We start from the raw sequence: 27,681 nt of genomic DNA on the forward strand, positions 1-27,681 counted from the left end.
ATATATTGTGTTATATTCTCATCTCAATATGTCGGACCGTTCTAATCTCAATTAATTGGTATTATAGTAGACCTATGTCATTTTTGAATAAAAATAGGCTAACAGATGATTCATATAGATGGGGTGTCCTTATGTACCAGAATGTCAATGGTTCAACAGGTGAATTTTTGTGTATGACAATAAAGTATCCAATACGGTAGATCAACTCACCTCCTTATGCATATGATCTATCTGCTCCAACTGATTCTGCTGTTCTTTCTTCAACTGTTCAATGATAGAGCCCTTCTCATCTATGATTGCATTCAACCGATTCTTCTCCAGAACCCAAGTTTCCGCTGAATCACTGCCTGACTTCACCTTCTTCTCAAGGCCTTGGATTTTCTCCTGTTTAAAAAAATCATGTGACAAATTAGTGATAAAGATGAAATATTAAATAAAATCTAAAAACTTTTATGACCCATAAATGATTGTGAAATGGAAAGATCAATAAAAAATACAAAGAGTTATTTTAAGACACACAAACAGTACAGAATAATGGTGGAATACTTAAATAGAGGTGACCATGTGGCGAGGAGAGAAGAGGTCTTTGTAGTGACCTTTACGGTAGTCAAAGTTTTGTTGGAGTTAGCGAAGCTATATAAAAAATGTAAATAACATGAGCATACGTTGACTTATACGAGATTGAGAAAGATGACAATGAGTTGTTCATAAGACCAAAAACTTCTTGACATTTTGACAGGTCTGATAGGTGAGTCAAGGTAGTACGTAAAGAGACAATCATATTTTAAATAGAATCAGAAAATTTCAATCCAAAATTGAAACTAAATAACAAGCTTCTCCACCTATGAAGTGGTTTTCGATCAATAATATAACAACAATATCTATTATCCAACCATCACTAAAAACTACAAGCAAATGAGTGGCCACTTCAATTATCATGGTACATTCAAACTGAAATGTCTTAACTTTCTCCATCCGAATTTCATGAAAGTATTCTGTTAAAAAAACTTACCTCAAGGGTGCTCTTTTCTTTCTTCCATAACTTTTCTTTAGTTTCAGTACTCTCCTTTAACGATTCCAACTTTTCATTTGTTGAATCCAAATCCTGTTGAACTTTGAGAAGTTGTCTGTAAAAAAGTTACACTATGCATTTCTATAACTCGAGAACAAAAAAAAATACTGTTGAAATTTGAAATCCAATGGTTTAGTGGTAAGAACGTGGATTCTTTTTTTCTTCAAGTGTGTGTTGAAATAAAGTTATAGTATATAGTTGTATTGTGGTTCTGCCCCCTAATTAAATCATTATTGTATGGCTTTAGTGGGAGATCTTCAATAAAGAAAGTTCTAATTTGATCCATCATTTTGTGTAATCAAGTGTAGCTTGAGATAGGCTCTAAATTACAAGGCCGCAACGTTATTATATAGCTAAACTATTAGGGTTTGCTAAGATTTGAAACCAGGCCTTCTAAACAGAAGATTCACACTCTAACAACTAGACGAGTTGGCAGCGATCAAATTATGCTTTTTCTAAATACTTCGTTGTAACAATTAACCGTATAAGTTTGCTTTAAAATTTGATTTTTAAAGAATAGCTTTTGTAGATACTTGGGATTTTTAGATACTTACGCCTGAACCGTTTCCTTCTCCATAACAAGTTTTGACTTCATTACTACGTGTTCCTCTTCCAACTGTTCATATTTTGCTGTTAAATCATCATACTCCCTCTTTTCACTTGACAATGCCAGCTCTAATTCTGTGGATGGATAGAATTTATTAATACTAGTGTACATGTTGCTCGAAATCGAGCAATTGCAAAGAAGTACAGGAGTTATTTATAAACAAATAACTTGTTAAAAAACTAATAACAGTCATAATTTCTGATGATTTTAAAAGAGTCAACTAAAAGATTATTAACTGATAAAAATACTCACAATTTACATGACAGTCCTATTCCAGTTTAAAGGGTTAATTTTTAACAATCAATCTGCCCATGTATGGGAAAAGGTAAGCTTATAATTTAAGTCAACGTAAAGGCTGTCAGCTTTTATAAAGTACCGTACCTAAGTTGTTTGGCCAATATGTAGACAATAAGGTGTATGCTACTTTAAACTCTACAGGATAGAGTTAGGCAAAAACTGGCAGAACTCTGAAATGGTGTTATTTATGCCAATCGGTGTTATTTATTCATGCCAATCGGTTCAGCAGTTTCGGAGGAGTAATTGTCACAAAAATTGTGCTTGCGTATTAAATAAGTATAGATTATGTTGATTAACCCTTTGAGGTTGATTTTTTTAAATTTTACAGCGAGTATAGGTTGTCATTCTAGCAGTCGGGAAAATGGTGCCCGGCGACATATACTTGCCATTCGACCACAAAGATAAACTTTTTTGTGAGTATAGGTCATTTTCCCGACTGCTCAAAAATGGCGGGCGGCAACCGATACTCGCCATTCGATCGCAAAGGGTTAGTTATTTAATTTAACTTTGATCTCTATTATTAGCCATCTTGTACACATTTGACATATTACAAAATTATTTTCAACCTGTAAGCCTATTGGTTATGTCCATTTAATGAATAAATAAATAAATAAAATAAACGGTATCAGCAATCTGACACATACTTTCTCCCATAAGCTTGTCAACAACCTTTGACTAAGTGGTTGGAGCAACTATGATAATTTTGTAGGGAAAAATCAATATTTTAAATATTTATTTTGTTGCCATTTTCAAGTTCTTCATTTCATTACGAACACTTTAAGTATACGGTTCAATACGTTTGGTCTGTTGGTTTAAGCCTATAAGAAATTTTCGCTAATATGACCGCAAAATTGCCAAAAATGCCTTGCCACTACAGAGTTTGTGCATTGCAAGTTGGAGGGTTAACGAAATAGTTAAAAACCCTTTTAAACCGGCTTTAAAAATCACACTATAAAACTACATTTTATAAACACAATTATTAATATGCGTAGATGCCGGGTGACATATGCTATGCACTACCGTTCTAGCTTACTCATATGCAAAATCCTTAGAATAAAAATGCAATAACTAATCACCGATATCATTTAACACAAACCAACATCCAAAACTAAACACATTTTTAATACAACATAGATAATTTACACATAGACTGTTTTACATATGTTCTTCTTCTCACTATTAATTTTTGCTTCGCAATGGGAAAAATCTGTTTCATAATCATTGAAATAGATTTATAATAAATAATCTATCATGAAGTTTAAGATTATATAAACCTACCACATGGTTGTTTTACATGGTGGAAGGAAAATACTTTTTTTTTTGATCAGCTGTCGGAATTTGTTAAATAGACATTTGACAGTTCTAGTTGTTTACAATAAAATGTCAAAGCAAATGTAAACATTATGAACTTTCTCATGCTTCCATGGAGACCAATTATTTAATATTTAATTTCTGACAACAGCTGGAGTTTCAAAACAATGTTTCTGACAACAGCTGGAGTTTCAAAACAATGTTTGTTTCCCATGTTAATCTTATGGATGAATACGAAACTTTAAAGGGCCCCAGGGCCTCACTCTCTAATTATTTACCTAAAAAGAAAGTTTCCTGCACAACTTCAAGTTACGCTCTTTCCAATGACACCAAAAACATGCCAATCGGTTCAGTAGTTTCGGAGGAGTAATTGTCACAAAAATCGTGCTTGCGTATTAAATAAGTAATATAGATAACCACCAACTTCAACTTAGATACTGCAAAATCTGCAAGTAGTATTTCTTGTCCTACTGTGTGTGTTTTATTTTTGGTTACATTTGTGTTGTGATGAAGTTAAATGTTTATCTCTTTTATAGGGCGAATTTCACATTGGTAGAGTAATTTATAAATAAAGAGAAATCTTCACCACTCTAAAATGTTACAATGATGATAAATTTATAAGATTGTAGAACTTACTATCAATCTTAGCTTGATATTCTAACTTTGTGTCTGCCACCTTTTTGCCTCCCGCTTGCTTTATCTTGTCTTTAGCACTGGAAAGCTCTTCTTCTTTTAGCTTAAGTTCTTTTTCATGGGCAGCTTTCAATTTTTCTGATGCTTTCCTAGTAGTCTAAAACAAAGCAGAAATATATAATAAGAATCTTGTATACAACTCAAGAGGGCATTTTAGATTATTGTTTTAATATTAATTTATTCATAAAAATTACCTGCAGTTCAAGCTCGAGATCTGATACCTTTGATTCCCAACTCTTGATTTCTTTTTCCAGTTTGATTTCTGTTTCTTTTGCTGACTTTCCCAAATCATTTTTGTCATTTTCTACCTAAAAATATAAAAAGTACACTTATTAACCAACTAGTGATCCATTTTAAGCTTTTCCTAGAGTTAAAATCTAATGGAGATAGATAAATCAAACTCAAATAGAACCCCTTATTGTTGTAGTGTTTTAATTTTGCTTGCAAAAAAAAAAAATTAAGTCTAAATCAATTTTCAACAGTAATCCAAAAACAAATACTGATGATTTATTGATTTGTATTGCCTATCAATTATTTCTCTATCTTATTTTGCTAGAAAAGAAGATTGTACATATTAAGTGAGAATAAGAAGAACGGTGGAGGATGGAGAGGAAGTGTCTCGTAAACTTCTGTTTTAGCATCATAAATTCTCAAATTCAACCGTTAAATCATGCTTGTTTTACTTTGTTTACAAGTTACCGGGGGTGTTTTAGAATCCCAGGAAATTGTATGCTCAATTTGTCCACAGTAGATAATCAAGTTTACCACTACAAAAAAAAAAAATAAAATAAAATGAAAACTCAAGCATATGAGTATAAATTTATTTTTAAATTTTATATACTTAATAAGCAGTGTCAATGTTAAGAAATTACAAAATGATGTATGGAACAGACCTTTGTTAACTTTCCCTTAAGCTCTTGCAAGTTAGCCTTGGCTTGAGTGAGCTCTTCGCGAAGTTGGTTGATTTCTCGACTCGCAGCAGAGCCAGCCTTCACAGTAGCATCAGTCGCTCTCTCTCTCTCCTTCCTCAAGTTACCCTCCTGCGAATAGACACAATTGGCAACTTAAATATTTAAAACACTTTTTTGTTTACTTCAAAAAATAAAATCCCTACACTCCTCCTTATCCATGTAGCAAGACAATATTTTGACTGAAACTCCTCAAATAAAAAGAAATGTCATTTGCAGTGGTGGTTAAAGGGAAGGGGGGGGGGTTAGAGGGGCTAAAGCGTTCCCCCCATTGGACCCTGGACAAAATGTTTACATACATCTCTTCATAAAAACACAATGGAGGTTATTGGACACAATTCTAAAAGTTCAAAATTGCTTTAAGTCACCAAACAGTTTTAAAATACAAAACTTTCCAGAGGAAGACGCCTCCTCCTTTCTTCAGGGATGTGGAACACCCCTCAGTAGCCCTCCTCCTCTTGAAAAAATCCTAGAACTGCGACTGGTAGTTTGAAAAATAGATAAACTGGCGCAAGTCAAGTAAATTTATTGTTTTTATTTTATTATTTTTTTTGTAAACAGCTTCTTAAGGACTGTCTTTTCACCAAAAAATCAAGGAATCATGCGATATTAACAGAATATGGTACCCATTCAATCGTTTGATAAATTGTTGTAAAATGAAATCTTTAGAGTAAAGGATAACTGTATAGGGGGCAGTGGCATATTTAATGTATGCCCTTATAGATTTAAATGGCTACTTCAATATCCAAAGTCAATACAATTACTAAATGCTTAGCACTTGTGGTGAATGGCTTTCCTAAAGCTATGTTTACACAGGAGTTTGTAGCACATGATATTTTACAACATTTCAAAGAACCATAGGATAGTTTTTTTTTTGAAAATATTTTAATGATTTTTTAATAGGTAGTATATTTCATCACTAGGGCCTAAAGTGACTCTTTTTGACCCGAGGTCAAGTTTTACTAGCGAGGGTTAAATAGACACTTTTTGCCCGTGTGGTGAACAATATTTCTTTCATATATTTCATAATTAATTAACAAACTATGAAGCTTGGCAAAGAAATTTTTCTTATGTAAAGATAACCTCTAAAAAACAATTTCCAGCTTGTTTTCAATTCTGCTAATGCAAATAAGCAGTTGTTTAGTAAGTGATTCAATCATTTTGTCTATTGATTGTGTTATAGATATACAGTACATTATACCATAGATATGTCGAGCTATCGACAACAAGAGGCTAAAATCTTACCTCATAAATCAATCAATAAATAATTTTGATCAATACAATTGCCAGTATCGAAATTTACAACTGTTTACAACAGCTGATTTTTACTCGCCTTTTTACCCCCCGCAACGCATGCATTAAAAACGACTGTTTTTGCTGCAGTATGACGATATAGTTATTTGTGCAATTAGTGAGCAAAGTTAGCAATTGACTCACTCGAGAGAAATACTTACTGTATTTATTACTGGAATGGTTTCTCGAGTGAGGCAATTGCACTTTGCACTCGAGTTGCACATTATATTTTTCCTTTAGTTACCATAAAACAAATAAATTGGTAAAGAAACGTAACATATTTTTACACAGAAGTGAACTTTTATTATGATACAACAGTACAACAGCTGACCAGCTGATTTACAGCCAGTGCTGCCAACGTATTTCGCGCGCATACGACCTTGTCTGCATGTTACGTGCTCACTATTTTGTGCCTTCACGTTGCAAATCTGGAGTGAGACAAAGTAATTAGAGTGAGACAATGTTAACATTGTCTCACTGATGAACGAATTGGCCACTTTGCTTTCTCAAATCAGTTAGAGAACATGTACATTGATAGGTAACTGTAGGAAAAATATAGCAATACACAGCATAATACTTAGTTTCCATGTAACCAAACAGCAGACATACTTACCAATGTTTCAATGAGACTGTTCTTATTACTTATATCATCTTGAAGCTGCTTCACCTTGTCTTCCAATCTGTTCAAATCGCTTTTTATAGAATCCTTTTCACTGGTAGAATTTTCCAATTCTTCTGATTTTTCTTTTTTGAAATCATCCAGCTAAATGAAAACAAATTACTATTTAAAATCTTTATATTTCAGATTAATTTAACACAAATTCTTGAAAGTATCTGTGAAGATATCCATGATTATATTTTACATGGGAACCAAGTTGTTCATAGTTTTTTAGACTTTTCTGTTTCATCCAAATCCCGAATCCTTGTTATCTTCTTATCCATACATAAATCATTAATATTATTTATTGATTCAAAATGTGGATCTTAGACACATCATGTTCATAGAAAGCTAAGGGTAGGATTTAACATGATTGAAATATAAAAAAATTGTCTCATGGTTAATGAAAGATATTTTAGTTTATGATAAAAATGTGTAAAAACCCCATCAACATTGTGTCAACATATCAATCATTCAAAACAAAACGCTATTTACATGAAAACAATTACCTAAAATTAAGATTTTAATACATTTTAAAAAGTTTTTGTACAAATAAGTAGTTTTATAATTCTTACCTCCTTTGTAAGTTTGGTTATCCTCTCTTTCTTTGTGGCCACAAGCTTCTCTGATTTCTTTAACTTTTCTTCCGCTTCTTTGAACTTCTTTTCAAGCTCTACAATCTTTTTTGTCTTTTCAACAGACTGTAAACATTTATTATGTATTCCCTGAATAAGCTGTGACTTTAAGTCATGGATGATAATAAAACTAAATATTTTGAAAATAATAAAAATTCTGCTTAAGGTAGGCCTGAGAAGAGTTTGCAACAGCAAATAGTGTTGATTTAGCACCAGACGTCATAAGATAACGTGGCGGACAGGTGACACCAGCTCATTAATTCGCGTATTGTTCATTAAAATTAAATTTATGAACATAAATTTATCAAAAGATTGAAGATAAAACATATAGGATTAAAAACCAAAACAATTTAAATTGAAAACCTATTCCTGTAAAAAAAAATGAAGTCAATATTTTCATAGCCCAGTAACCAAGCTTTCGTATTCTTAAAAAAATACACAAATAACATTAGCTGCCTCCAAACTAAAGAGCTGTAATAGCACTACTTGCGACAATGTCACACTTCAAAGGACGCGGCCTGGAGTTAAACACTATATGATACAACTATATGGTCCTTGTAAATATTAACAATCAGCTGATTTTATAAAACTTTTTTTTTTTTTTTTTTTACAGCATCATTTATTTCTGGTTCAATGTAGACATTATACACAGAAGTGTTAACAAAATTAATAAGAAATTAACTATAATAACATCGTGGGTTCGCCCAAATCTGAGTCACCCTGTAACATAATTAATTTAGAGAATGATTTAATCTTCTTTAGGCTTCATTCCTCCAATAGATCTTGAGGGAGCCTTCGACGTAGCCTCCTGTTCTCAGTTGCTTCACCAAGATTAAAAGTTAATGCACCAGGAACATCGTTTAAAGATTTTAGAAATTTTGAGGTGGTTTTTTCAATAAAGGCCGAGATAGACTCCACTCCTAGTTCTTCATGTATATGCCTGTTTCTAACAAACCAGGGAGCATTCACCGCTATTCTTAGAATTTTGTTTTGAATCACTTGAATTTTGAAGAGTTTGTTTTTTGATATAGCTAATCCCCAGATAGGAGATGCATATGTAATCAAGGGCCGAATTATTGATTTATAGATTAGAACTGTACAAGCTGGCTTCAGAGTAGATTTCCTATTGATTAAAGGGAAAAGCTTTGCAAGGCGTGCATAACCTTGGGACAGTTTTTGATTAACGTGGTAGTTCCAATTAAGTTTTTTGTCCAGCCATACTCCAAGATATTTTATGGCCTGGTCATCAGGGTTCCAAGGTAGAAAGTTACCATATATTTGAATTTCATGTGGCAATGTATGTTTTTTCAAGGAGAATATTTTGGTTTCACATTTTGTTGAATTCAGGCGAAATTTCCACTTGTAGAACCAATCAATAAGAAGATCCACAGAGTATTGCAGGGAATACGTGGCCTCGTGGATGTCGGAATGCTGGCACAGGATAGCAACTTCCCATGAATGTATGTCTTGCTAAATCAGCTGGTGTTCATCAGTTTGTTGATGACAAGTAACCAAGAATTTCAGTTCTTGAGAATAGCATCAATTTTGTGCTGAAACTATTCTGAACACATTTTGTGTATTATCATAAGTAGGGATTTTACTCAAGTTTCAAAATTAATTAAACATTTGGAAGCTAAAATACTACGAAGTAAATACTTAGTTTAAATTAGGAATTACAATTAATTCAGGCTACATAAAGGAGAATATGAAAGATATATTGCAAAAATATCCGTTTTGTAATTTTTTTGTAAATTTGTAATTTACTATAAATATATACGTAAATTAAAAAAAAATATCTGTATTTTATACGTTTTCTTAGATTGGTTAACAGTTTTTGAAAACACCCCTGTAACTGAAATATTAGTGTTTGCTCAACAAATCTTACCATTTTGACTCATAAATAAACAAAGTCAAACCTAGCTCATTACTTACATCTTTTGAAAGCTGTGAGTTTTCTTTCCCAGCTGTTTTGGCTACTTCCAATTCAGATTTCAGTTTTTCAGTGTTCGATTTTTCTTCTTTCAGATCCTTTTCTAGCTTTTCTATCTTTTTGTTTAAAGTTTCTATTTCAGATTTTGTAAGTTCACTGGAATCTAAAATAAAAATCATGTAAGTAAAACAGTAACAGTGTGATCTCATGTAATCACAATCTTTAAATATCTACATAATTTAACAGAGTCCAAAATGAAACTCCTTATTTACCAAACAAAACTAATCAAACTATTCAAAAACTTACTTTTATCTTTTGACATTTTTTCCAACTTGGATTCCAATTCTTTCTTTTCTTTTTCCAGTTTTAGTTTAGCATCTTTTAAAGCTTTCTTTTCTAGTTCAGTCTTGCTTGTTATCCTCGTAACACTTTCATCTAGTTGCTTCTTTTCTGTAAATTAATGGGTAAAAATAAAATATTAATGTAGATTTCAATAACAATCTATAAATTCAAACTTTTTGGTATTTCTAGCATTAAAAGTTGCCATAAAACTCTTATATGACAACAAACATTAGAGTAAAAACGCTTACCTTCTTCTGCTGTCTTTAATAATTTCTCTAACTTCGCCTTTTCTTCACGGAATGTTTTCTTTTCTTTGTCATAATCTTCCAGCTTACGTGTTAATTCATCAATTTCAGTTTTAAATTTACTGACGTCATTATTTTGAATGTTATTACCACCAGATTTTTCCTTTTCCTCGTGACATTTTTTGAAAGCAGAGAGGATTTCACCTGAGAAAAGATCATTTTTAAGATTATAATTTTTCAGTTATTGAAATTCTCAGCAACTATATAGTAGTTGATACCTAATTCGTTTTATAATACCTGAAGTTTGAAAATACTTACTTACTTACTCTTACTCCCATGGCCATCGATACCCAAGGTGGTATTTGGCCTTGCCAACTGAATGTCTCCATTTCTTCCGATCTTCAGCACCTTCCACCAGATGCTGTGGGGGAAGCAAAAAGTCGACGAATAAGATGGCTCGGGCATGTGTTAAGGAGAGAAGATGATGCATTGATAAAGAAAGTTTGGAAAGAGAACCCTGTTGGAAGAAGACCTCCTGGGCGTCCAAAAATGAGGTGGAAAAATGAAGTGACCAAAGATATGAGGAGGATAAGAATCATGGAGGAAGTTTGAAAATACTAGATGAGTTTAAAAAAAGAACTATACATTAATTTAAAATTGAAAGCCATAAAATAATGTACAGCTCCAAAAACCAAGACTTCTTCATCAGAGTAGACCTTATTTCTTTGCTCAGGTTCAATAAAATTCCAAATTTAGTAGTTTTGTAAGCAATAGTTATTTGTGTAACTTAAAAATTCAAAGTGGCACTTTGCTTCACACGAGAGCAATGTTTACGCACGAGCCGTATAAGTATAAGTATAAATCGTACGACAAAGTATAAATATGCAGCAATTAGCAGCTTTCTGTACTATAAACAGTACAAGAAAGTCAACTTTGTCCGGTGACTGTAGGAAAAGATATTTTAATTGTACATTTGAATTGTATTTTGTTTGTAATTTTTTCATGTTTTGGCATTATAAATTAGATTTTAGTCCCATTAAAAAAAAGTAAACTAGAATCCAAAGAAATTTTTAAAGTTATTAAGAAACGCCAAATGAAAACTTCAAGAAGCTGGTAAAAGTGGTTTAATGAAGACTAAGAAATAATAATAGAGAAAAATAATTTTACATATTATTTTTATTTTTCATGATGAGAATATATTTTATATGCTATTTTTATTGTAAAGAGTAAAGAGATATTTATTTTTAGAATGCAAAAAACAATGCTTTTATTTCAACCTTGATTTCAACTTGAACTCTGCCTTAAAGTTAGGAAACGCTGATCTAAACACTTTTTGACCAGCCTATAAACATACCGATTTCACTTTCCAAATCTTCCACCATTTTTTTCATCTGTAGTTTTGTTGTTATGTCAGTTGGTTTCTTTGGTGTTCTTTCCTTATAGAATTTAAGAACATCGATGATAGATTCTTCTTTTAACCTTGTTAGAGCAGCATTCAGTTTATTCTTCTCAGTTTCAGCCTGAAGAATAAAATTAAACACTATTTAAAATACTCTCTGTGAAATATCATTTTTGAGCTAAAAGTTTTTTCGTTCATATTTATGTATTCGCACCGTTCTAATTATCCTTCTACACAGTATACGGTAAAAACAAAGATCAGTAAAAACAATAGAGTTTTATGACTTGTCTATGTTTCTGCATTACACAGATTCTGAACATACAGCGAGATGAATGTGTTTACAATGTAACAATAAAAATAAACAGTCGTATGGAAAGCCAGATTGTTAAAAATAAACAGTGCAACAGCTGATTTATTTACAATGGGCTGGTGGGCTCCCGTTAGGAAAAACAACTTTGTAATGTGAAAGGTTGGTTCAGTGGCAATAGACAGCTGCCAACACCGGACATAACTGTGTTGTGTGTAAGCTCACATGCTCTTCATAAAACTACTAAACAAATTTACCCGTACAGTTTTTAACCATGTGACAATAACGTATAGTGTGAAAAGAGCGTAAACGTATAAAGTAAGAAACTGGAAGAGATCTAATGTCATAGAGCCTGCTCATATCATTATAAATTTAAAAAACTTACCAAAATCTTAGACAGTATACCATTTTCTTGGTATATTTTCTTTTCATTCGTATGTAAATTTTAACGTATGGTGTTTTTGACCTAGCTGGGGACATAAAAAATGAATCAGTCCTAGAGGTCTCACTATAAAAGACCTTTGGGAATAGCTTATTTCCTATAAGGGAAATTCACAAAAAAAAAAACACACTTAATTTTGTCTTTGTTGACATATGCAAATTTTCTCAAAATAATATGTGTCATCAGTTTTTACTTTTTTTATTTTAGAATTCGGAGAATGTTTTTTTTTACCAAAAGACCAATTAGGATCATTAGCTACCACAATAAAACAAATAAATACAAACTTTAAGATAAAAAAAATAGTTAGCAAATTTACCTTTAATAAATCTTTTTTCAGCTTTTCAACTTCAGATGTAGAAGTGGTTGTTTTCTTAACATCAATTCCAGTTTTGCCTTTGGAATCGTCTCCTTTCTCTGCAAGCTGAGCATACATAAAATTATAAGAATTTTTCAAATAGCATATAAAAATCTTCATGATGTAAACCAAAATTGATTGATTAATTTGCTCAACCAACCTTATGTGTTTGAGTTCTTAAGAGTCTTATTCTACAATTCATAATGCTTATTGGCCATACAGTAGACTCCCTCTTAACTGGTTCCCTTGCGACTGAGGCCAGTCCAGATAACGGGTTTTCCGGTTAAACCAACGTCCCAAAAGAACTCGTTAAAACTCGTTTGGATGCATACTTGCATATTTACCTTCATATTTGCCTTACAAATCTTTCATGAGAACAGTCGTTTAAGTACCGCCCACTTCCTGCCTATCTTGTCCGGTTAAACCGATGTGCTGATAAAAATTGTCTGGTTAAAGAGATGTCATTTCCGTCGAGTGTAGTATGGTCAACAGGTGTCCAGATAAGAGGGAGTCTACTGTAGGTGCAGCATCCTTGAGGTTTAATACAATACAATGTTGTCTATGATAGTTACATTCATTAAAAAATCACTGCATATTTCACATACCTTCTTATTTGCCTCCTCAAGTTTTTTCTCTAGTTCAACAACGCGCAGTTTAGTGTCTATAGAAGTTCTATCCAGAGGTGACTTCTTTGCTTGAGTCAGAGACAGCCGTTTGTTCTCTGTCAGCAACTTCTCGTTTTCTGTCTCCAACGTCGTGTTGCGGCTGCGCAGCACGTTCGCTTCTTGTTCTACAACCTGTAGTTGCCGCTTCAAGTCCAGGGCTTGCTGATCGTAGTCAAGAGACCTAGAAAATAATTACACAATATGTTGAAAAAACTACTAAGTTTGTTAAAACTAGTTCTAGTAAAAATTGGTCCAATAGAAATCAAACAGCTGTTCAGCGTGATAAATTGAATTTTAATAATAACATTACTTTAATACTTTAATCTGCAATAGCGACCATGTTAATGTAGGTATTTTAAGCCAAGTATGAATGGAGATGAGTGTAGGATGAGTGACACGATCTTGTAGTATTGTTAGTAACTAAGGCTGGCATTTTTCCTTAGACACAGCTGTTAATTAATAGCCCATACAGCCAATGGCAACTAAGGGACCTGCATATGCTGGTTAGCTGAGTATTTTTAGTTTTCCAAATAATCAGATGGTCGCTAAAAAAATCAGTAACTTTTGGTGGTCCAGTAGTTGGTGGTTTGAAGCTGGATTAACTGACCTTGTTTATTCAATAAATAGTACTGGATATAGAACTAGAGCTGACTTCAGACACATCCCATTCATTTAACACTCATTCTTCACTCATCTTCAAATATTCACCCTGGTGTTCGCATATTGTAGAAATTAAATTAAAAGAATTAAAATATAAATTCTACATCCTATCTGTATTCACAATAAGCTAAATACGTACATAGTAAAAGTCACTCAGTGATTTAATAATCTTGTTGAATTTTCTTGTGATAAATGGTGGATGGTAACCATCAATCAATAAATTTAGTATGAATCAAATAAATGGATTATTATTTCACTATCCTCTAAACTTGACTTACTACTCCTATGTACTTTTTCTTTTAACTTAACTTACTTGCTTTTTTGTAGAGTTTTTGGTTTCTTTTGTGTTAAAGTAAGTTCAGTATTCAGTCTTTCACATTCTCTCTCCTTGTCTAAAAGTTTCTTACGAAGTTCATTCATTTCTTCTTCAAGGACCTGCAAACAATATTCTAAATTGAATACCTGCTAAAGAATTTAAAAAATAATAATACAAACAATTTGTTTAACCTTAAAAAAGTTACAACAAAAAGGAATCTTAAACAAAATCTACCCTATTTATTTGGTAATCTTACATATTGAAATAAAAAACATTTTTTTATTAATGTTAAATAAATGCAATGAATTAAAATTAACGTTGAAATGTCAAAATCAAATAATACTCATAATTACAATTATTGTTACCCAATCACAGATAACATTTTAATTCAGTTTTATTTCTCATGTCCACTAACTTCTCCCAACTAAGTTTAGATAGAGAGCTTCTTACTGTACTTATGTTCATAGGGAGCTATAAATAATCACAAAGAAGGTAAATGGGCATCTAAAACAAAGATGAACTCACCAGAGAACTTTTGAACCACCCTTATGTTTTAAAATAAATATTAAAAAAAAAACACAGGTATAACTCCTACACCATAACATGATTGTGAGTCTTCACCCATTGGTAAGAGATCAGAGAATTTATACATTTTGCAAAAGCACATCCAAGATATAAACTGTCCAAGAGTTTTTTTTAACAACAACCCCTAAATCATAAAGGTGGATAAGTTAATCAGATTTTTTTTCAAATATACGAAAAGTTATTAATGTTTTACCTTTATTTTCTTCTCATGTATGTTATCTTTGGTGGAACCAGCTCCTGTTAGGAGATCTCTACGGTTTGCCGAGGTAGTTTTGGATGTCAGTTTTTCCTGAAGTTCTTTAACTTTTCTCTTCAGCATATCTTCCACTCCTTCCAGCTCCTCCACCTTGCGCCTCAGCACTGCAGCCTCCTAGATCAAAGATTAGTAGAGACGGTTCTCCAATACAGAGTAGGTTCTCCTCATCTGATGAGCTTTAAAGATTTCTAGATATATCACAGCTTAAATTCATTGGCGATTGGTGGGATTTGAACGCATGTCTTTAGCACAAAAGTTTTTTACTTTAACCATTTGACTAGCTGTATCTCATTCACAACAAAAACATAATGAATCTTGACATCATCTTATTTTCATTAAACATAATATAATGTCAAAAGAGACACTTCCCACCAAGCCTTACTGAGAAACACACTACATTGTAGTTCAAAGCAATGATTGTGAACCAAACAGCATTATTTATTCACTAATTCAGTGCCAGTTTTGTTATTTATCTCACTTGTATACTTCTCTAATCAAGTGTAGATAATACAGTTTATTACGTCTTTTGCTCACAAAGTTATTATTAATTCAAAATAAGGTGTTGGATGTATGAAAAGATTACTCAGCACCCACGCTACATAAACTACCTGAACTACATATGAACTTTGAGAAATTACATGAACCTTCTTAGTACCAGGACCACATGAACGCTGTCGTTTACCTGTTCATTCAGTTCAAGAAGCAGTCTGAGCTCCGCAGGATCTTCTTCATCGGAGATTCCTTCATCCTTCTCCACGGGAGGTTCAGGTGTTAGCCGGGAGGGAGTAGGACTCGTCTTTCTACCTGGTAAATCAGGATAAGCTGATGAGACTTGTACGAGTTAGTATTTAAATTTGAAACTTTATCTCTTTCGGGTAACAGCTAACAATGGGTTCTTTCACAATGGGAAACAGTGGCGGCTGGTTCATGAGGACTCTAGGATGAAGTTCTCCCATCACAATAAAAACCAAGTTCATCCATCATCCGCCACTGATGACATTTGCTCTACTTATTCAGCCCTAAAATTCTCACTGGCTACTTCAAAATGCAATTATTAATGGTCAGTTCTAATCTTACTGTTGATGGGAAATTTCTTTTTGATTACAGGGGACTCTCAAGTTAAATACAGGGTGGGGCAATGAGAACGCCACAATTTGTTTTAGCTGTCACATGTTAATTGTTGCAACAACGAATAATCAGCTGTGCTTAAAACATCAATTAATCCATGCCATTTTAGTAAATATTATGCCCGTGGCTATTAACACTGAGATTTTTATGTGCAAACCTATTTTTAAAATAGTGGTTCTTGTGCAAAAACCCAGAGATTGTTTGGACCACATTCCATCCTTGGTCAACATGGCCCTGTTCCAGATTGGAAAACAATGGTGAACTGGGTAAAACTATTTAGGATAAACGCTTAAACCTAAAAAATAATCGGTGGGTGCTGCAAAACTCTTTGTACACCAGCAAATGTTGAAAGAGTGCGAGTCGCAGTAACTCAAAGTCCAAAGAGATTTGCCAGGAAGATGTTGTTGTTGAAAGCTTTACGTTGGCTCCTTTTTTTGGACAGGGGGGGGGGGGGGTTTCTAATAAACTACTTGAAGGTCGAGGTTTTTCAAAGTCACCCCACAGATTTGCTTGAACCGAAGCTAAGAATTATCCAAAAACTAAAGTGATTCCTGAAGAAATGCTGGAGGAGTATTTGATGGAGTTTTCAAGTGCCTAATGTCAAGTAGGACAAGGACGTCACTTGCAGGATTTCGTTCTCAAGAAATGGAAAAATGACTTTGTTAAGTTAAAATGGCAAAAGATAAGCTGTGTTTTGATGTGCTATTTATATCCATAGAGTAAATATTATTGAGTTTGTACTGCTTATAAATTAGGGCGCTTTCATTGCCTCACCCTGTATATATTATTCATACAACTATCAGAGTTTAGCAAGTAAAAGTTATTGGACTTTAGGTCCACTACTAATGATTCTACTAATTATTGAGCTAAGGATTCTATACAGGCAGTATAATATACTCAATAACAAATTCTAAAGTGGAATTTAAACAATCGAGTAGGGAACTACTATCTCTTTTAATTGTATTGTAATTTAGGATAGTAGGCTACTATTTTAAAAGATATTAGTTTAGAACTATAGAAATCTCTCAATGTTAAACTTACAAAAATGATTATTTTTCATGATAATTTTGGGATTTCACATAATATTAAAGTAATCTACACTTATTTAAACTCTATGATACAAAACATGCAATGGTAACACATACCAAACATGAGGGTATAAACTACAGTTATGTGTTAGTGAAACAATGATGCAGGTAATAAAACAAAATGCTGGTCTAAAAGTGTAACAATCTGACTTTCCTCAAATCAACGCAGTCTAAGAAAATGGGTACAAGGCCTTCCAGTACTTGCAGGATTACAGTGTTTTCTATAGTGTATGTTTCACACCACGCCAAAGAAGCATAAAGCATTAGCAAGGTTGATGTTAGATTTAGAAGTCGACCGTCCAGAATACAATCGATCAGACATACTTCTGGCCTTGGTAGCCATTTTCTTGAGCTGCAAAACCAAGGATTCATTATCATCTTCCACTCTCGATGCTTTCTTGCGCAATGTTTCAGCCTGAAATCAGACAATAAGGTTGAGTTGTTGATTTACCTAAAGGTGTTAGTAAGACGGCCATTGGAGACGGATTAACTAGAGGTAGCATGGATCCGAAGAAGTGGACAGGACGAATGAACTGTGGGTCTGTCTGTGAGCTCACCGAGGAAACTCGGAAACTGGTATCCAAGTTGCTGGGAAGCGACTTTGACATTGCCACGTAAGCCTTGCGGAGGGCCGAGGCATTGGCGGGGAGCACACCACTGGTTAAAAATTTCAGTCGGGAAAGCATGCACAAATCAAACTGCACTTGATCATCCAAAGAATCTGGGAGATTGGAAACTTCTCCTGACGCAGCACAAAGGGAATCAAGTCTGTCAACGTTTTCACCAAAACTATCGAAAAGCTGAGTACCTTTAATTGAATGGAGTGTGTCAGTTTGTGAACTGTTTTCATTGGAAATTGTCAAATCTGTCTGTGTTTCACAATCGCTGAATGTTTCCCTCGAGATTATGTTTTCAGTGGTGCTGTCTTCTACTATGCTGGTTTGATCGTCTGTTTGTATGACACGGTCTTCAAGGTTTAAAATATCTGTTTGCAAACATACTTCTAAATGTGCAAAAACTGTTTGTGTACTCATTTCCATAAAGCACGGACTCATAAATTGTGTGCTAGATTCTTTCAATTCTCTGCTAGTAGTTTGAACACTTCTTTCATCACAGCACGGAAGAACAGATTGTGTGCTAGCCTCATTCAATTCTGTGCTAGTAGTTTGAATACTTATTTCTTTACAGCATGGAGTTATTGATTGTGATTGTGTGCTAGAGTCTTTCAAATCTGAACTGATAGTTTGAGTACCAATCTCTTCAACTTGTGCGTAAAAATCAGTTTGAGCTTCTGAATCTTGAATATTGGTCTTGGAAAAGCAGTCTGACAATATACTTCTTTTACAAACAGAACAAATAGATGCTTCAGAGTTGAGATTTTTAATATCTGATTGTACACCAATTTCATCAACTGAATCTTCCATGTCTATGTCAGATTCTGTTGATTTCCGCTGTAAAGGTTCTGTCTGGCTTGAACTCTCTTTGTAAATGTCCGTTTGGGTTTGTACAGATATCATTTGAGAAGCTAAAGACGTCAAACGTGTCAACAATGTTTGGGTTTTTACAGAGGTTATATTCGACTCTTGTCCAACATCCTCTTCTAAAAATGGTGGTGCCTTTCTTGAGATGACAATTTTCTGCTTTCTCGTTTGCAGCTGAAAAATCTAAGCAGATTGGTCAACATAATATTAGAAACCCATAATATTTTAGTTGATAAAGATAAATTAAAGGCCAACACACACCAGTGTTCATCTGTTAGCAGACAGAAATCTGTGTGCCAACGATATCATTGCCACATTGCTTGTTAAATGGGTCAACACACACCGGGTCTGTCGGCTTGTAGATGGTCTGTCCAATATCAAGCAGATGCATAGAAATAGCTCGGTGAGAAAATTAGCACAGACGAACCTAACCAGACGTTCTCCCTGTACCATAGTTGCAAAGTTAAAGCCTGAGATGAGTTGGCAAACAGCCTGGGAATGGAGAGTAAGTAATTGATTGAACATCATTAACTCAAACCATGCATAACACATGTCTAATGCAAAGAGTAAATCTAATGATAACTCTTTGGTCCATTATATAATCCATTGGCCTTTATGGCATCAAGGTGTCCCAGACAAGACTACTTGGTACATGGGAACTAAAATTAGACGCGAGGATTGTCTGTCAACTGGACGAACAGTTTGGCATTGTTAACAGCGAAGCAGTTGCTCTTCTGACAGACAAACGGTGTGTGTTAGCCTTAACTATATTACTAAAGAGAACATTAATTTTTTTTAAAATTTGATATGAAATTATGGATAAATTTTTCTTTGCGTATAGCTGATCTAAATCATCATAACCAAAACCTTATCTCAAGTTGCATTATCACAAAACCTGAGGATTTCTGACATTAACCCAAACGTTAACTGTAAACCTTATGACTGTCTGAGGTACATTCCCCAACTGTGACAAAATGGTTGGTATAAACATCACAATTTTAATAAAAATTAGTCAAACTAATCGATCCATCTGCCATTTTGTATACATTCACATTGTATAAGACTATAGTCTTCAAAGTATTAAAATTGTCTTATTAAATATTTAAGTAAATAAGTACAACTGAGCACCCTGAATATTATATTTTATAAAAAGAAGTGACATGTTTCGGACATTAGTCCATTTTCAAACTTCAAAATACATTAAACTTAACCGTTGTTTATATTGTTTGTTTGTAAATAAATATAATTTATATATTTATATATGAAATAGTTAGGTCAAGATAGTTTATTTCATTATCGTTAATTTCTTGGGTAAATTTTATTTTCTTGGACAATGTGTTCAAATATTTTAAAAAATCTTTACTTTCCTCTTCATTTCCTTCAAAAAGGCAAATTACATCATCCACATATCTGTACCAATATTTGATTTTTGAGTGGTATGGATTTAAATCATTGTTAATTTTGTTTTCTTAAGAGTAACAACAGAACATCCATGAAATCAAACTTTGCTGAACACCTTTTATCGACCAACCACAATTACACAAATTTAAAAAACAACATGAAAATTCTAAAAGTTTTAAACAAAGGAAATCGAATGGATTCAACTGAAGAATATTTCATATACGAAGAAAATCTAAAAATCCAAATCATATTTTAAATAGCCAAATTCCTTCAAGAAACCCAATCTTTGACCAAATTTTAAAATTAAATAATCAGTAACAAAAAAGTTTTTCCAAATCCTGTCTAGTTCTATAAAACATCTGTGTATATAAATTATATTTATTTACAAACAAACAATATAAACAACGGTTAAGTATAATGTATTTTGAAGTTTGAAAATGGACTAATGTCCGAAACATGTCACTTCTTTTTATAAAATACTAGCTGACCCGGCGAACTTCGTATCGCCTAAGTTATAGGTTTCCTAAGACAGACCGATGGAAAGAAAGTACCGTTACGTTTAATTTTCAAGATGATCTCGTTCGCATCGCTCAATCACGTCCTGGTTGAAGTTCGTTCGCTACGCTCACTCACCTTTGGGTTGGAGCTCGTTCGCTACGCTCACTCACCTTTAGGTTGGAGCTCGTTCGCTGCGCTCACTTGCCTTCAGGTTAGCTCGTTCGCTACGCTCACTCGCCTCCAGGTTGAAGTTCGTTCGCTACGCTCACTCACCTTTTGGTTGCAAATTAGCTGTTGTCATAAATGTAAAAGAAATAATAGTGCTGCACCCTGTTGGTAATCCTTGTAACTTTAATGCTATTGAACATCATAGAACAGAACCAACTTGTTTAATTGAAACAGCTGTTAAGATTCATTAATTCCATTTCTCATAAGGTTAACATGGGAAACTCCAGAGCCACTGGGGCGGAGCCCTTTTAAGAATTTCGAAACGGGAAATAGTTTACGTCCGATTCGCATACCTACAGAATTTACACACCAAATTTCATAACGATCGGTGAAGTCGTTCCGGAGGAGTTTGCAGACAAACACTGTGACACGAGAATTTTATATATTAGATAATATTCAGGGTGCTCAGTTGTACTTATTTACTTAAATATTTAATATATCAGCAGCCCTATTAAGTGAACACCTAAATTAAAATTGTCTTTTTAATTAATGAAACAAAACTTAAAGACCACCTGATTCTCTGTACCATTTTACAAATCTATTACAAAACAGTTCTAACCAAATTTCCCCCTGTAATTATTTGTTGGTCCTCATTTTGATCTTTTTTCTTTAATTGATTACTCTGTGTTTCTCTCGAGTTGTACTCTATGTATAGTTTTACCTCTTCCTCAGCAAACCTCAGCTGTTCCCGTAGATCAGCCTCCCTTTCCATGGAATCCTGCAAGTCCCTCAGGAGCTGAACAGGATCTTCCTGGGATCCTCCGCGTGTTAAAGTCTCTCTTGACATTTTCTTAAAAAAAAAAAAAACACAGATTATTTGAAGCTCCCTGAGTGTTATCAATGGTATCTATGGTGGTAATTGGGGATCGGGTACTTGTAAAAAGGGATATATATCAATGTTTATTCATTGTACAATGCCATATTTTCCAAGAGGTTTTTCCCCGTTCCCAATCCTTAATCCTTTGAAAAGCATTGATTATTCAGTATTTGGTACTAATAAGCACACTTAAATCAATATGCAATTGCAATTAAGTATCTGTTTAATCACCTTTAATTCAAAACATTTTCAGAAGAAATTTGATTTTATAAGTATTTGTACAGTTTGAATAACTTTTCATCAGCAGAATTGATAACCAACAAAAATCTGTCTTCAGATTGTTGTACAAATTTACACACAAGATCAATTATTTACGAATTTTACCTCTCCAGAAGATGATTTTCCGATTACACTCAGCATCGGAGCTTTTTTCTTAGTTGCACCATTGGCAGGCTGCGATTTCTTGGCCTCTTCTAGATCAGCCTGCAGTCTCTTCGCCACCTTTTTAATAAGTTTAGTTTAAGCATATTATCGTTATATGAACACACTGAGAATTATTTTGGCCCGAATAGCCTGAGTGTAGGATGGGTGCAGAATGCAATGTGAGACGCATTTATAGCGTAACTGATGAAGACAGTTTCTTTAGTCAGTACTATTTGTGAAAAATCAAAATCAATAATCATGGGCATAATGGAACACATTGTCTACATGACAAATAAATGAAAAACAATAATTTTTCCTACGGTTACCTAACAGTACATGTTCTCTCACTGATTTGAGAAAGCAAAGTGGCCAATTCACTCATCAGTGAGACAATGTTAACATTGTCTCACTCCAGATTTGCAACGTGAAGGCGCGAAAGTGGCCAATTCGCTCATCAGTGAGACAATGTTCATTGTCTAATTACTTTGTCTCACTCCAGATTTGCAACGTGAAGGCAAGTTTCTTTACCAATTTATTTGTTTTATGGTAACTGTAGGAAAAATATAATGTGCAACTCGAGTGCAAAGTGCAATTGCCTCACTCGAGAGAAATCTTTACTCACAAGCCGTAGGCTCACTAGTTGCACAAATAACTATAGTCATAATAAGTTGAGATTCTGGTAAATTGAAGACCGAGGCAAGTTAGTAATATAACAATATGTCAGATCAGTTACCTCATTGGATCTAGCGAGTTCCTGTTCAAGATGTCTTATCCTCTCAGCTTTGTCCAAACCTGACTGTCCTCCAGCCAACTGAAACACGTGTTTGATCAACTTTAATTCAATCTGCTAGTTTTAATTCCATTGATCCACCAATATACAGTCAACACTACAACATACAGTCAACTACATCAGTCTCTCTGTAGATTTTTTTTAGTGAACCTCGTCATTCTAAGTACATTGTGAAGCAAAGTTAAAATACCATGTAAAAGATATTTTATGGCAGGTGATTACTTTGTGGATTTAATTAATTGATTATAAATAATAATTTTCTGTGATATTGCTGTCATATGACTTATCGAATACATCATCGTTTTCAACATGAAAATTGTATAATCATTCAGCAATAAACACCTTTTCAATAAAAAGGATGTAATTAAATATTTCTTAAAAACATACGATTCCACTTCCGTACTTTTACTAACATTTTTGCTGTCAATAAAATAAATATTCCATTCCTGAAATTTGGAAAATTTTACTTTACCTCTCTACATTTCTTCTCAGCTTCTAGCTTCTCAGCCTCTAAAGCTTCAGCTTTTCTCTCGGATTTTCTCAATTTAAAAGAGAGTATTCTACAATTTTTATTTGATTGTTCAAGTTCCTTTTTCAAGGATGTATATTCATCAGCTTGTTCCTCCCTGGAACAAAAAGGTTAAAAATATTTAGAAAACAATCATTGTACAAAGTTAAATAAAACTGAATTAAGCACTTTAAGTATCATTGTTTACTTTGGATACAGAAGTAGACATTATTTTATGGAGCTGCTGTAGCCCGTATTTTACTGGAAGAAAATTATAAGTATAGTTGGAAATAGCTGGTCGTGTCGTGTTCTTCTGTTGACAGGAAGAAAGCGTTTATCTCAGCCAAATGGAGCATGCAGCGGGCGCTTGAGCATAACAACAAAAAGGACAAAACGAAAGGAATACTTCAGAACTTTAATTTAACTTTTAAATTAACAAGCTTCATTCAACAACACACTTGAAAACTAGACAACAACATTCAACAAATTAACAACATTCGTGAACACCTAAATTAAAACAAAATGTTAATATTTACCTGAAGTTGTCTTGCATTTCATCCATCTCCTCCTCAAGATCTCTCAGTTCTTTCTTCATGTCTTCATTCTCATCCATGAGTTCTTCACAGAGAGTCTCAGCTGCATGAAGTTTTGCACGTAAAGCTTCAGCTTCTTTCTCTACAACTGCAATCTCTTTGGTCTTCTCTAAATCAGCTTCAAGTTCCTTTACTTTCAACGCTAAGCTCTTCTTGTCATCCCTTAGATCTTCCACAGTTGATTGAAGTTCATTTACCTTTTGTTGCATTTTTATTGTCTGGAACAAAAGAGTTTTTGTTATGTTATCATTGTTATGCATAGCATTTCTCAACGATAATTTTTTTGTCTTTTTTTATTTTTCAATATGTACTTTACGGACTTAAACTATTCTCTTGTTAGGTATACCCAGGGCTTTAATCGTGGTAGAAATCTTTGGGACTGTGCCTTTCCACTCTCTATCTGCTGAGAAAGTTTAAACTAGTTTTAACTAAGGATTTAAAAAACAAGGATGCTGTATTTCATTTTTTAGCTTTTTGTTGTGTAACCGCACATTATTTTGTTGGTGGTATGAAGTGATATGAATGGTGGAGGATGGGGATGGGTAAAGCTTTCCTATTTTAGTCCCAGTATTTTAATTTCTAAAATATAAAGCACTGAGTATACCTGATTAAAAGACCTCAAATACATATTATTGCAGCATTGCCGCAAGTAATGATTAGAGTATGTCAAAACAAAATAAAGACATGGACGACAAGGTAACCTGGAGTGGTTGACCCTCTACAGTCTTTTTGGAGCCTCTTAATTCCAAACCTTCTGGTAGAAAGCCTCGTCTCTATATGAATCACATATTGCTTTTTTAACAGCCTTTTTTATTTTGGCTCAAACTGTAAAATTTGTATTTGCCTCATCATTAATTAATTTTTGGATTACTTATATGTTGATCCTCTGATTATGCTTTAATGCTCCTTTGATTATATTACATCTTTTATGTGTATACCATGGAATGATCTAACATCCATCACATCTAAATAAGAAGATCTAAAGGGGGGACTTTTGATGGTTCTTTGCTGGTCTCTGTCATAATCGTGACATTGAGATAGAGAGATGATTTTGTGTATTTTTATCTAAATAAGAGTTAAGTGTTAATGGAGTATGACTTTTGTAGCTTTGTTACTCACTAAGACCAGCTTTTAGTCAGAACCATTTACTAAAAGCCAAAACAAGAACCAGTTTCAAACCATCCAACAGCTACTGACTTTTCTTACAGTAGTAGACGTCTTAATCACCCATTATCAGAACACTGCCCAATGCCATACCTCGGAGGCAGTAGCCTTTGTCCGAGTCGAGTCTATCGTGTCAAGTCTTCTCAACAAAATGTCACTCTTCTCTCTTTCAACCCTCTCACATCTGGCTTTCATCATTTCCAGTTCCCGCTTCAAACTTTCTATCTGTTCCTGAAACATTTAAGGTTGGTAAGTACAAAATTTCAAATTAATATTGTTTCCTTTGAGCTACATGGGCTTTGGTTTGGATTGTGCTTTTCCAAATTTCACAAATAAAAAGGTTCACACTATTGCAAGCACATAGTAAGGATGATTAAAAAGAAATAAAATTGAGGTGCAGCTCACAAAGAACTTGAATTGGCCCATTTTAACATCCACACTGATTTTTTTATCTAGGACTCCCATTAACCTCTAATAGAGACAGGTGGACTGATCACGAGTTCCCAAACCAGACCTTATACAGGATTTGAACCTTCAACCTATAGTGATGCCTCCTGACCAAGTAGACATCGCCTTCCCACAGATCTTGTCTGCATAAAAAAAACACGGTTGTAGTGTATTATATATTGTTACAATTTTACACATTTCAAACATTGCTGTTGTCAAATGTCATTACTGTATAGCACGAGTTAGACAAAAGTTTAAATCCGTAATTATTTCAAAACTTCCCAGATAGCACAAAAACAAAAAATTGTATTAATCACGGTCCACTTGTATATACGTAACGTGAATTTCATGTGCCCAATTATCAAATTTACGTTTTTTTCTTGTCTTTTTACGGTGCAGACGACACAACTTTTCACAAGAATATATTGTGAAAAAAGGCGTGAAAATGACACTCCAACTGCACTTTATTTTACATATTTTACATTTTTCACGTAAATATCACATTTTTAACTAATCATATACCTCATTATCATCTTAACCTCTTTGAGCATTTTAATGTAAAAAATAACAGAATATTTGTGTTTTTCCACCTAAATATAAAGTGTTTATATACTCTTTTTTTTAATTTTTATGTAGAAGTCACATTTTTACTCTACTAGTCTACCTGCAGTTCGCTATTGTCGTTAACCAGAGTAGTTTCTGTGGTCTCGGTGCCGGTAGTGCTAACATCATCTTCGTCACTCTCCGATGACGAGCTAGAGCTGCTCTTAGTAGAAGCCGGAGTGGACTTCTTAGGAGGAATGGGTGGCTTGGACGATTTTAACTGTGCAAAATTAAAATACGGTGCAGCTAACTCAATCCACAAAGCAAAAAAAAAATCATAACATAAATTATAACATGAGCAACAAAAAATAATAGTTCATTACTGTGATGGAAAGTAGTTTTGATTAAGAGTGGTAAGTACTGATTTTGGAGATTAAAGTAAAAATATCATCGAATGAGCCTGTTTTTGCACTATTCTATGGAAACAGTAGTTGAAAGATCCTCTTTCACAGTATGATACTATTCAAAATACAGTATATTCTCTTTTATACTATTATTTATTTATACTATTACGGCTGTTGCAAGGTGCAGGGTTACCGTAGCGTTTTCAGTAAGTGATTTATCTTCCAATGAGCTATCTAAGTATTTTTTGGTTGGAATGATCAAAAAGTAGTTTAGTATAACCTTTGACTATTGATCCAAATAGTCTTCTGTATCCAATAGTCGATGATATAACATAAAACTATATTTTTCAGTAAAGTAGTTTTTTCTGTCAGAAAATCAACTAAACAAAATTATTGTAAACTTACTAAGCATGGTGCATATTCAAAATCTGACTACTACTTTAAAAATGGGGATAAATGTCTACTTTGCAGTATATTCCTCAGCCTACTACAGTATATATTATAGTGGATATATTCATAATTAAAGGTAGAAGTAAGTAATTATAAAATATATCAATCTTTTTTGTGAGATAATATAAACGTTTCAATAATTTTTCCGTAAAACAATTTAAAACTATTTTCAGTCTACGAGATACTTTTAAACAATTACCTTAATTAAAAATTCAACATCGGAGGAATTTGAATGTGTCGAAGGCGTGACTTTTGGTCTCTCTGTTGTAGAGGTCCTCTCTCGAGTTCTCTCTGGAGCAGGAGAAGGTGATGTACGGAACCTGTCGGAGATGGGGGAAGGGGAAGTACGGACTCTCTCGGAAGGGGAAGGGGAAGTCCGTACTCTTTCAGCAGGGGAGGGTGACTCTCGAGATACGGAGCTCCGAGTGAAGCTACGAGACGGAGTTTCAGTTGTCGGACTTGTGGCTGTCAAGTTGGATCCACTGGTGCGTCGTCTGACAGTGTACTGCGTTCTCCGGTAGTCCTCTAAACATAGTTGGAGAGATTTAGTAACGTGTCAAAATTAGAGATTGAAAACTCATAGTAATCAAATAAAACTAAACTATAAAATGGTTTGAGTTACCTTTTGAGCCAAACGATCCTTCAAGGATCGTTTGACGCAAAAGGTAGCTGCTTAAACCAT

The 27,681-nt window shown here is 33.7% G+C and overlaps 1 protein-coding gene across 4 annotated transcripts in view; it reads right to left on the reverse strand.

Moving 5' to 3' along the window:
* LOC128988798 (myosin-2 heavy chain) overlaps positions 1 to 27,681 on the reverse strand; it is a 65,512-nt gene that overhangs the window by 17,146 nt on the left and 20,685 nt on the right. For 3 of the 4 annotated variants that reach the window (XM_054410452.1, XM_054410453.1, XM_054410451.1), the window contains 26 exons: positions 27,199 to 27,524; positions 26,267 to 26,425; positions 25,249 to 25,386; positions 23,935 to 24,209; positions 23,363 to 23,516; positions 22,834 to 22,911; positions 22,062 to 22,178; positions 21,522 to 21,650; positions 18,061 to 18,916; positions 15,719 to 15,840; positions 14,974 to 15,150; positions 14,193 to 14,314; positions 13,160 to 13,400; positions 12,516 to 12,620; positions 11,406 to 11,571; positions 10,055 to 10,255; positions 9,771 to 9,914; positions 9,467 to 9,627; positions 7,475 to 7,600; positions 6,855 to 7,004; positions 4,874 to 5,020; positions 4,175 to 4,288; positions 3,924 to 4,077; positions 1,627 to 1,753; positions 1,013 to 1,127; positions 211 to 384 (listed from right to left, as the gene is read on the reverse strand). In XM_054410452.1, coding sequence (XP_054266427.1) covers positions 211 to 384; positions 1,013 to 1,127; positions 1,627 to 1,753; positions 3,924 to 4,077; positions 4,175 to 4,288; positions 4,874 to 5,020; positions 6,855 to 7,004; positions 7,475 to 7,600; positions 9,467 to 9,627; positions 9,771 to 9,914; positions 10,055 to 10,255; positions 11,406 to 11,571; positions 12,516 to 12,620; positions 13,160 to 13,400; positions 14,193 to 14,314; positions 14,974 to 15,150; positions 15,719 to 15,840; positions 18,061 to 18,916; positions 21,522 to 21,650; positions 22,062 to 22,178; positions 22,834 to 22,911; positions 23,363 to 23,516; positions 23,935 to 24,209; positions 25,249 to 25,386; positions 26,267 to 26,425; positions 27,199 to 27,524 — 4,778 coding nt within the window. Of the gene's footprint in view, positions 1 to 210; positions 385 to 1,012; positions 1,128 to 1,626; positions 1,754 to 3,923; positions 4,078 to 4,174; positions 4,289 to 4,873; positions 5,021 to 6,854; positions 7,005 to 7,474; positions 7,601 to 9,466; positions 9,628 to 9,770; positions 9,915 to 10,054; positions 10,256 to 11,405; positions 11,572 to 12,515; positions 12,621 to 13,159; positions 13,401 to 14,192; positions 14,315 to 14,973; positions 15,151 to 15,718; positions 15,841 to 17,576; positions 17,668 to 18,060; positions 18,917 to 21,521; positions 21,651 to 22,061; positions 22,179 to 22,833; positions 22,912 to 23,362; positions 23,517 to 23,934; positions 24,210 to 25,248; positions 25,387 to 26,266; positions 26,426 to 27,198; positions 27,525 to 27,681 lie in introns of all 4 variants that reach the window. The other variant, XM_054410454.1, reaches the window with a different exon arrangement.

The sequence above is a fragment of the Macrosteles quadrilineatus genome, unplaced genomic scaffold, assembly GCF_028750875.1.
Source record: "Macrosteles quadrilineatus isolate MER2022 unplaced genomic scaffold, UCM_ALF_1.0 Scaffold_3__2_contigs__length_128488019, whole genome shotgun sequence".
Lineage (NCBI taxonomy): Eukaryota > Metazoa > Arthropoda > Insecta > Hemiptera > Cicadellidae > Macrosteles > Macrosteles quadrilineatus.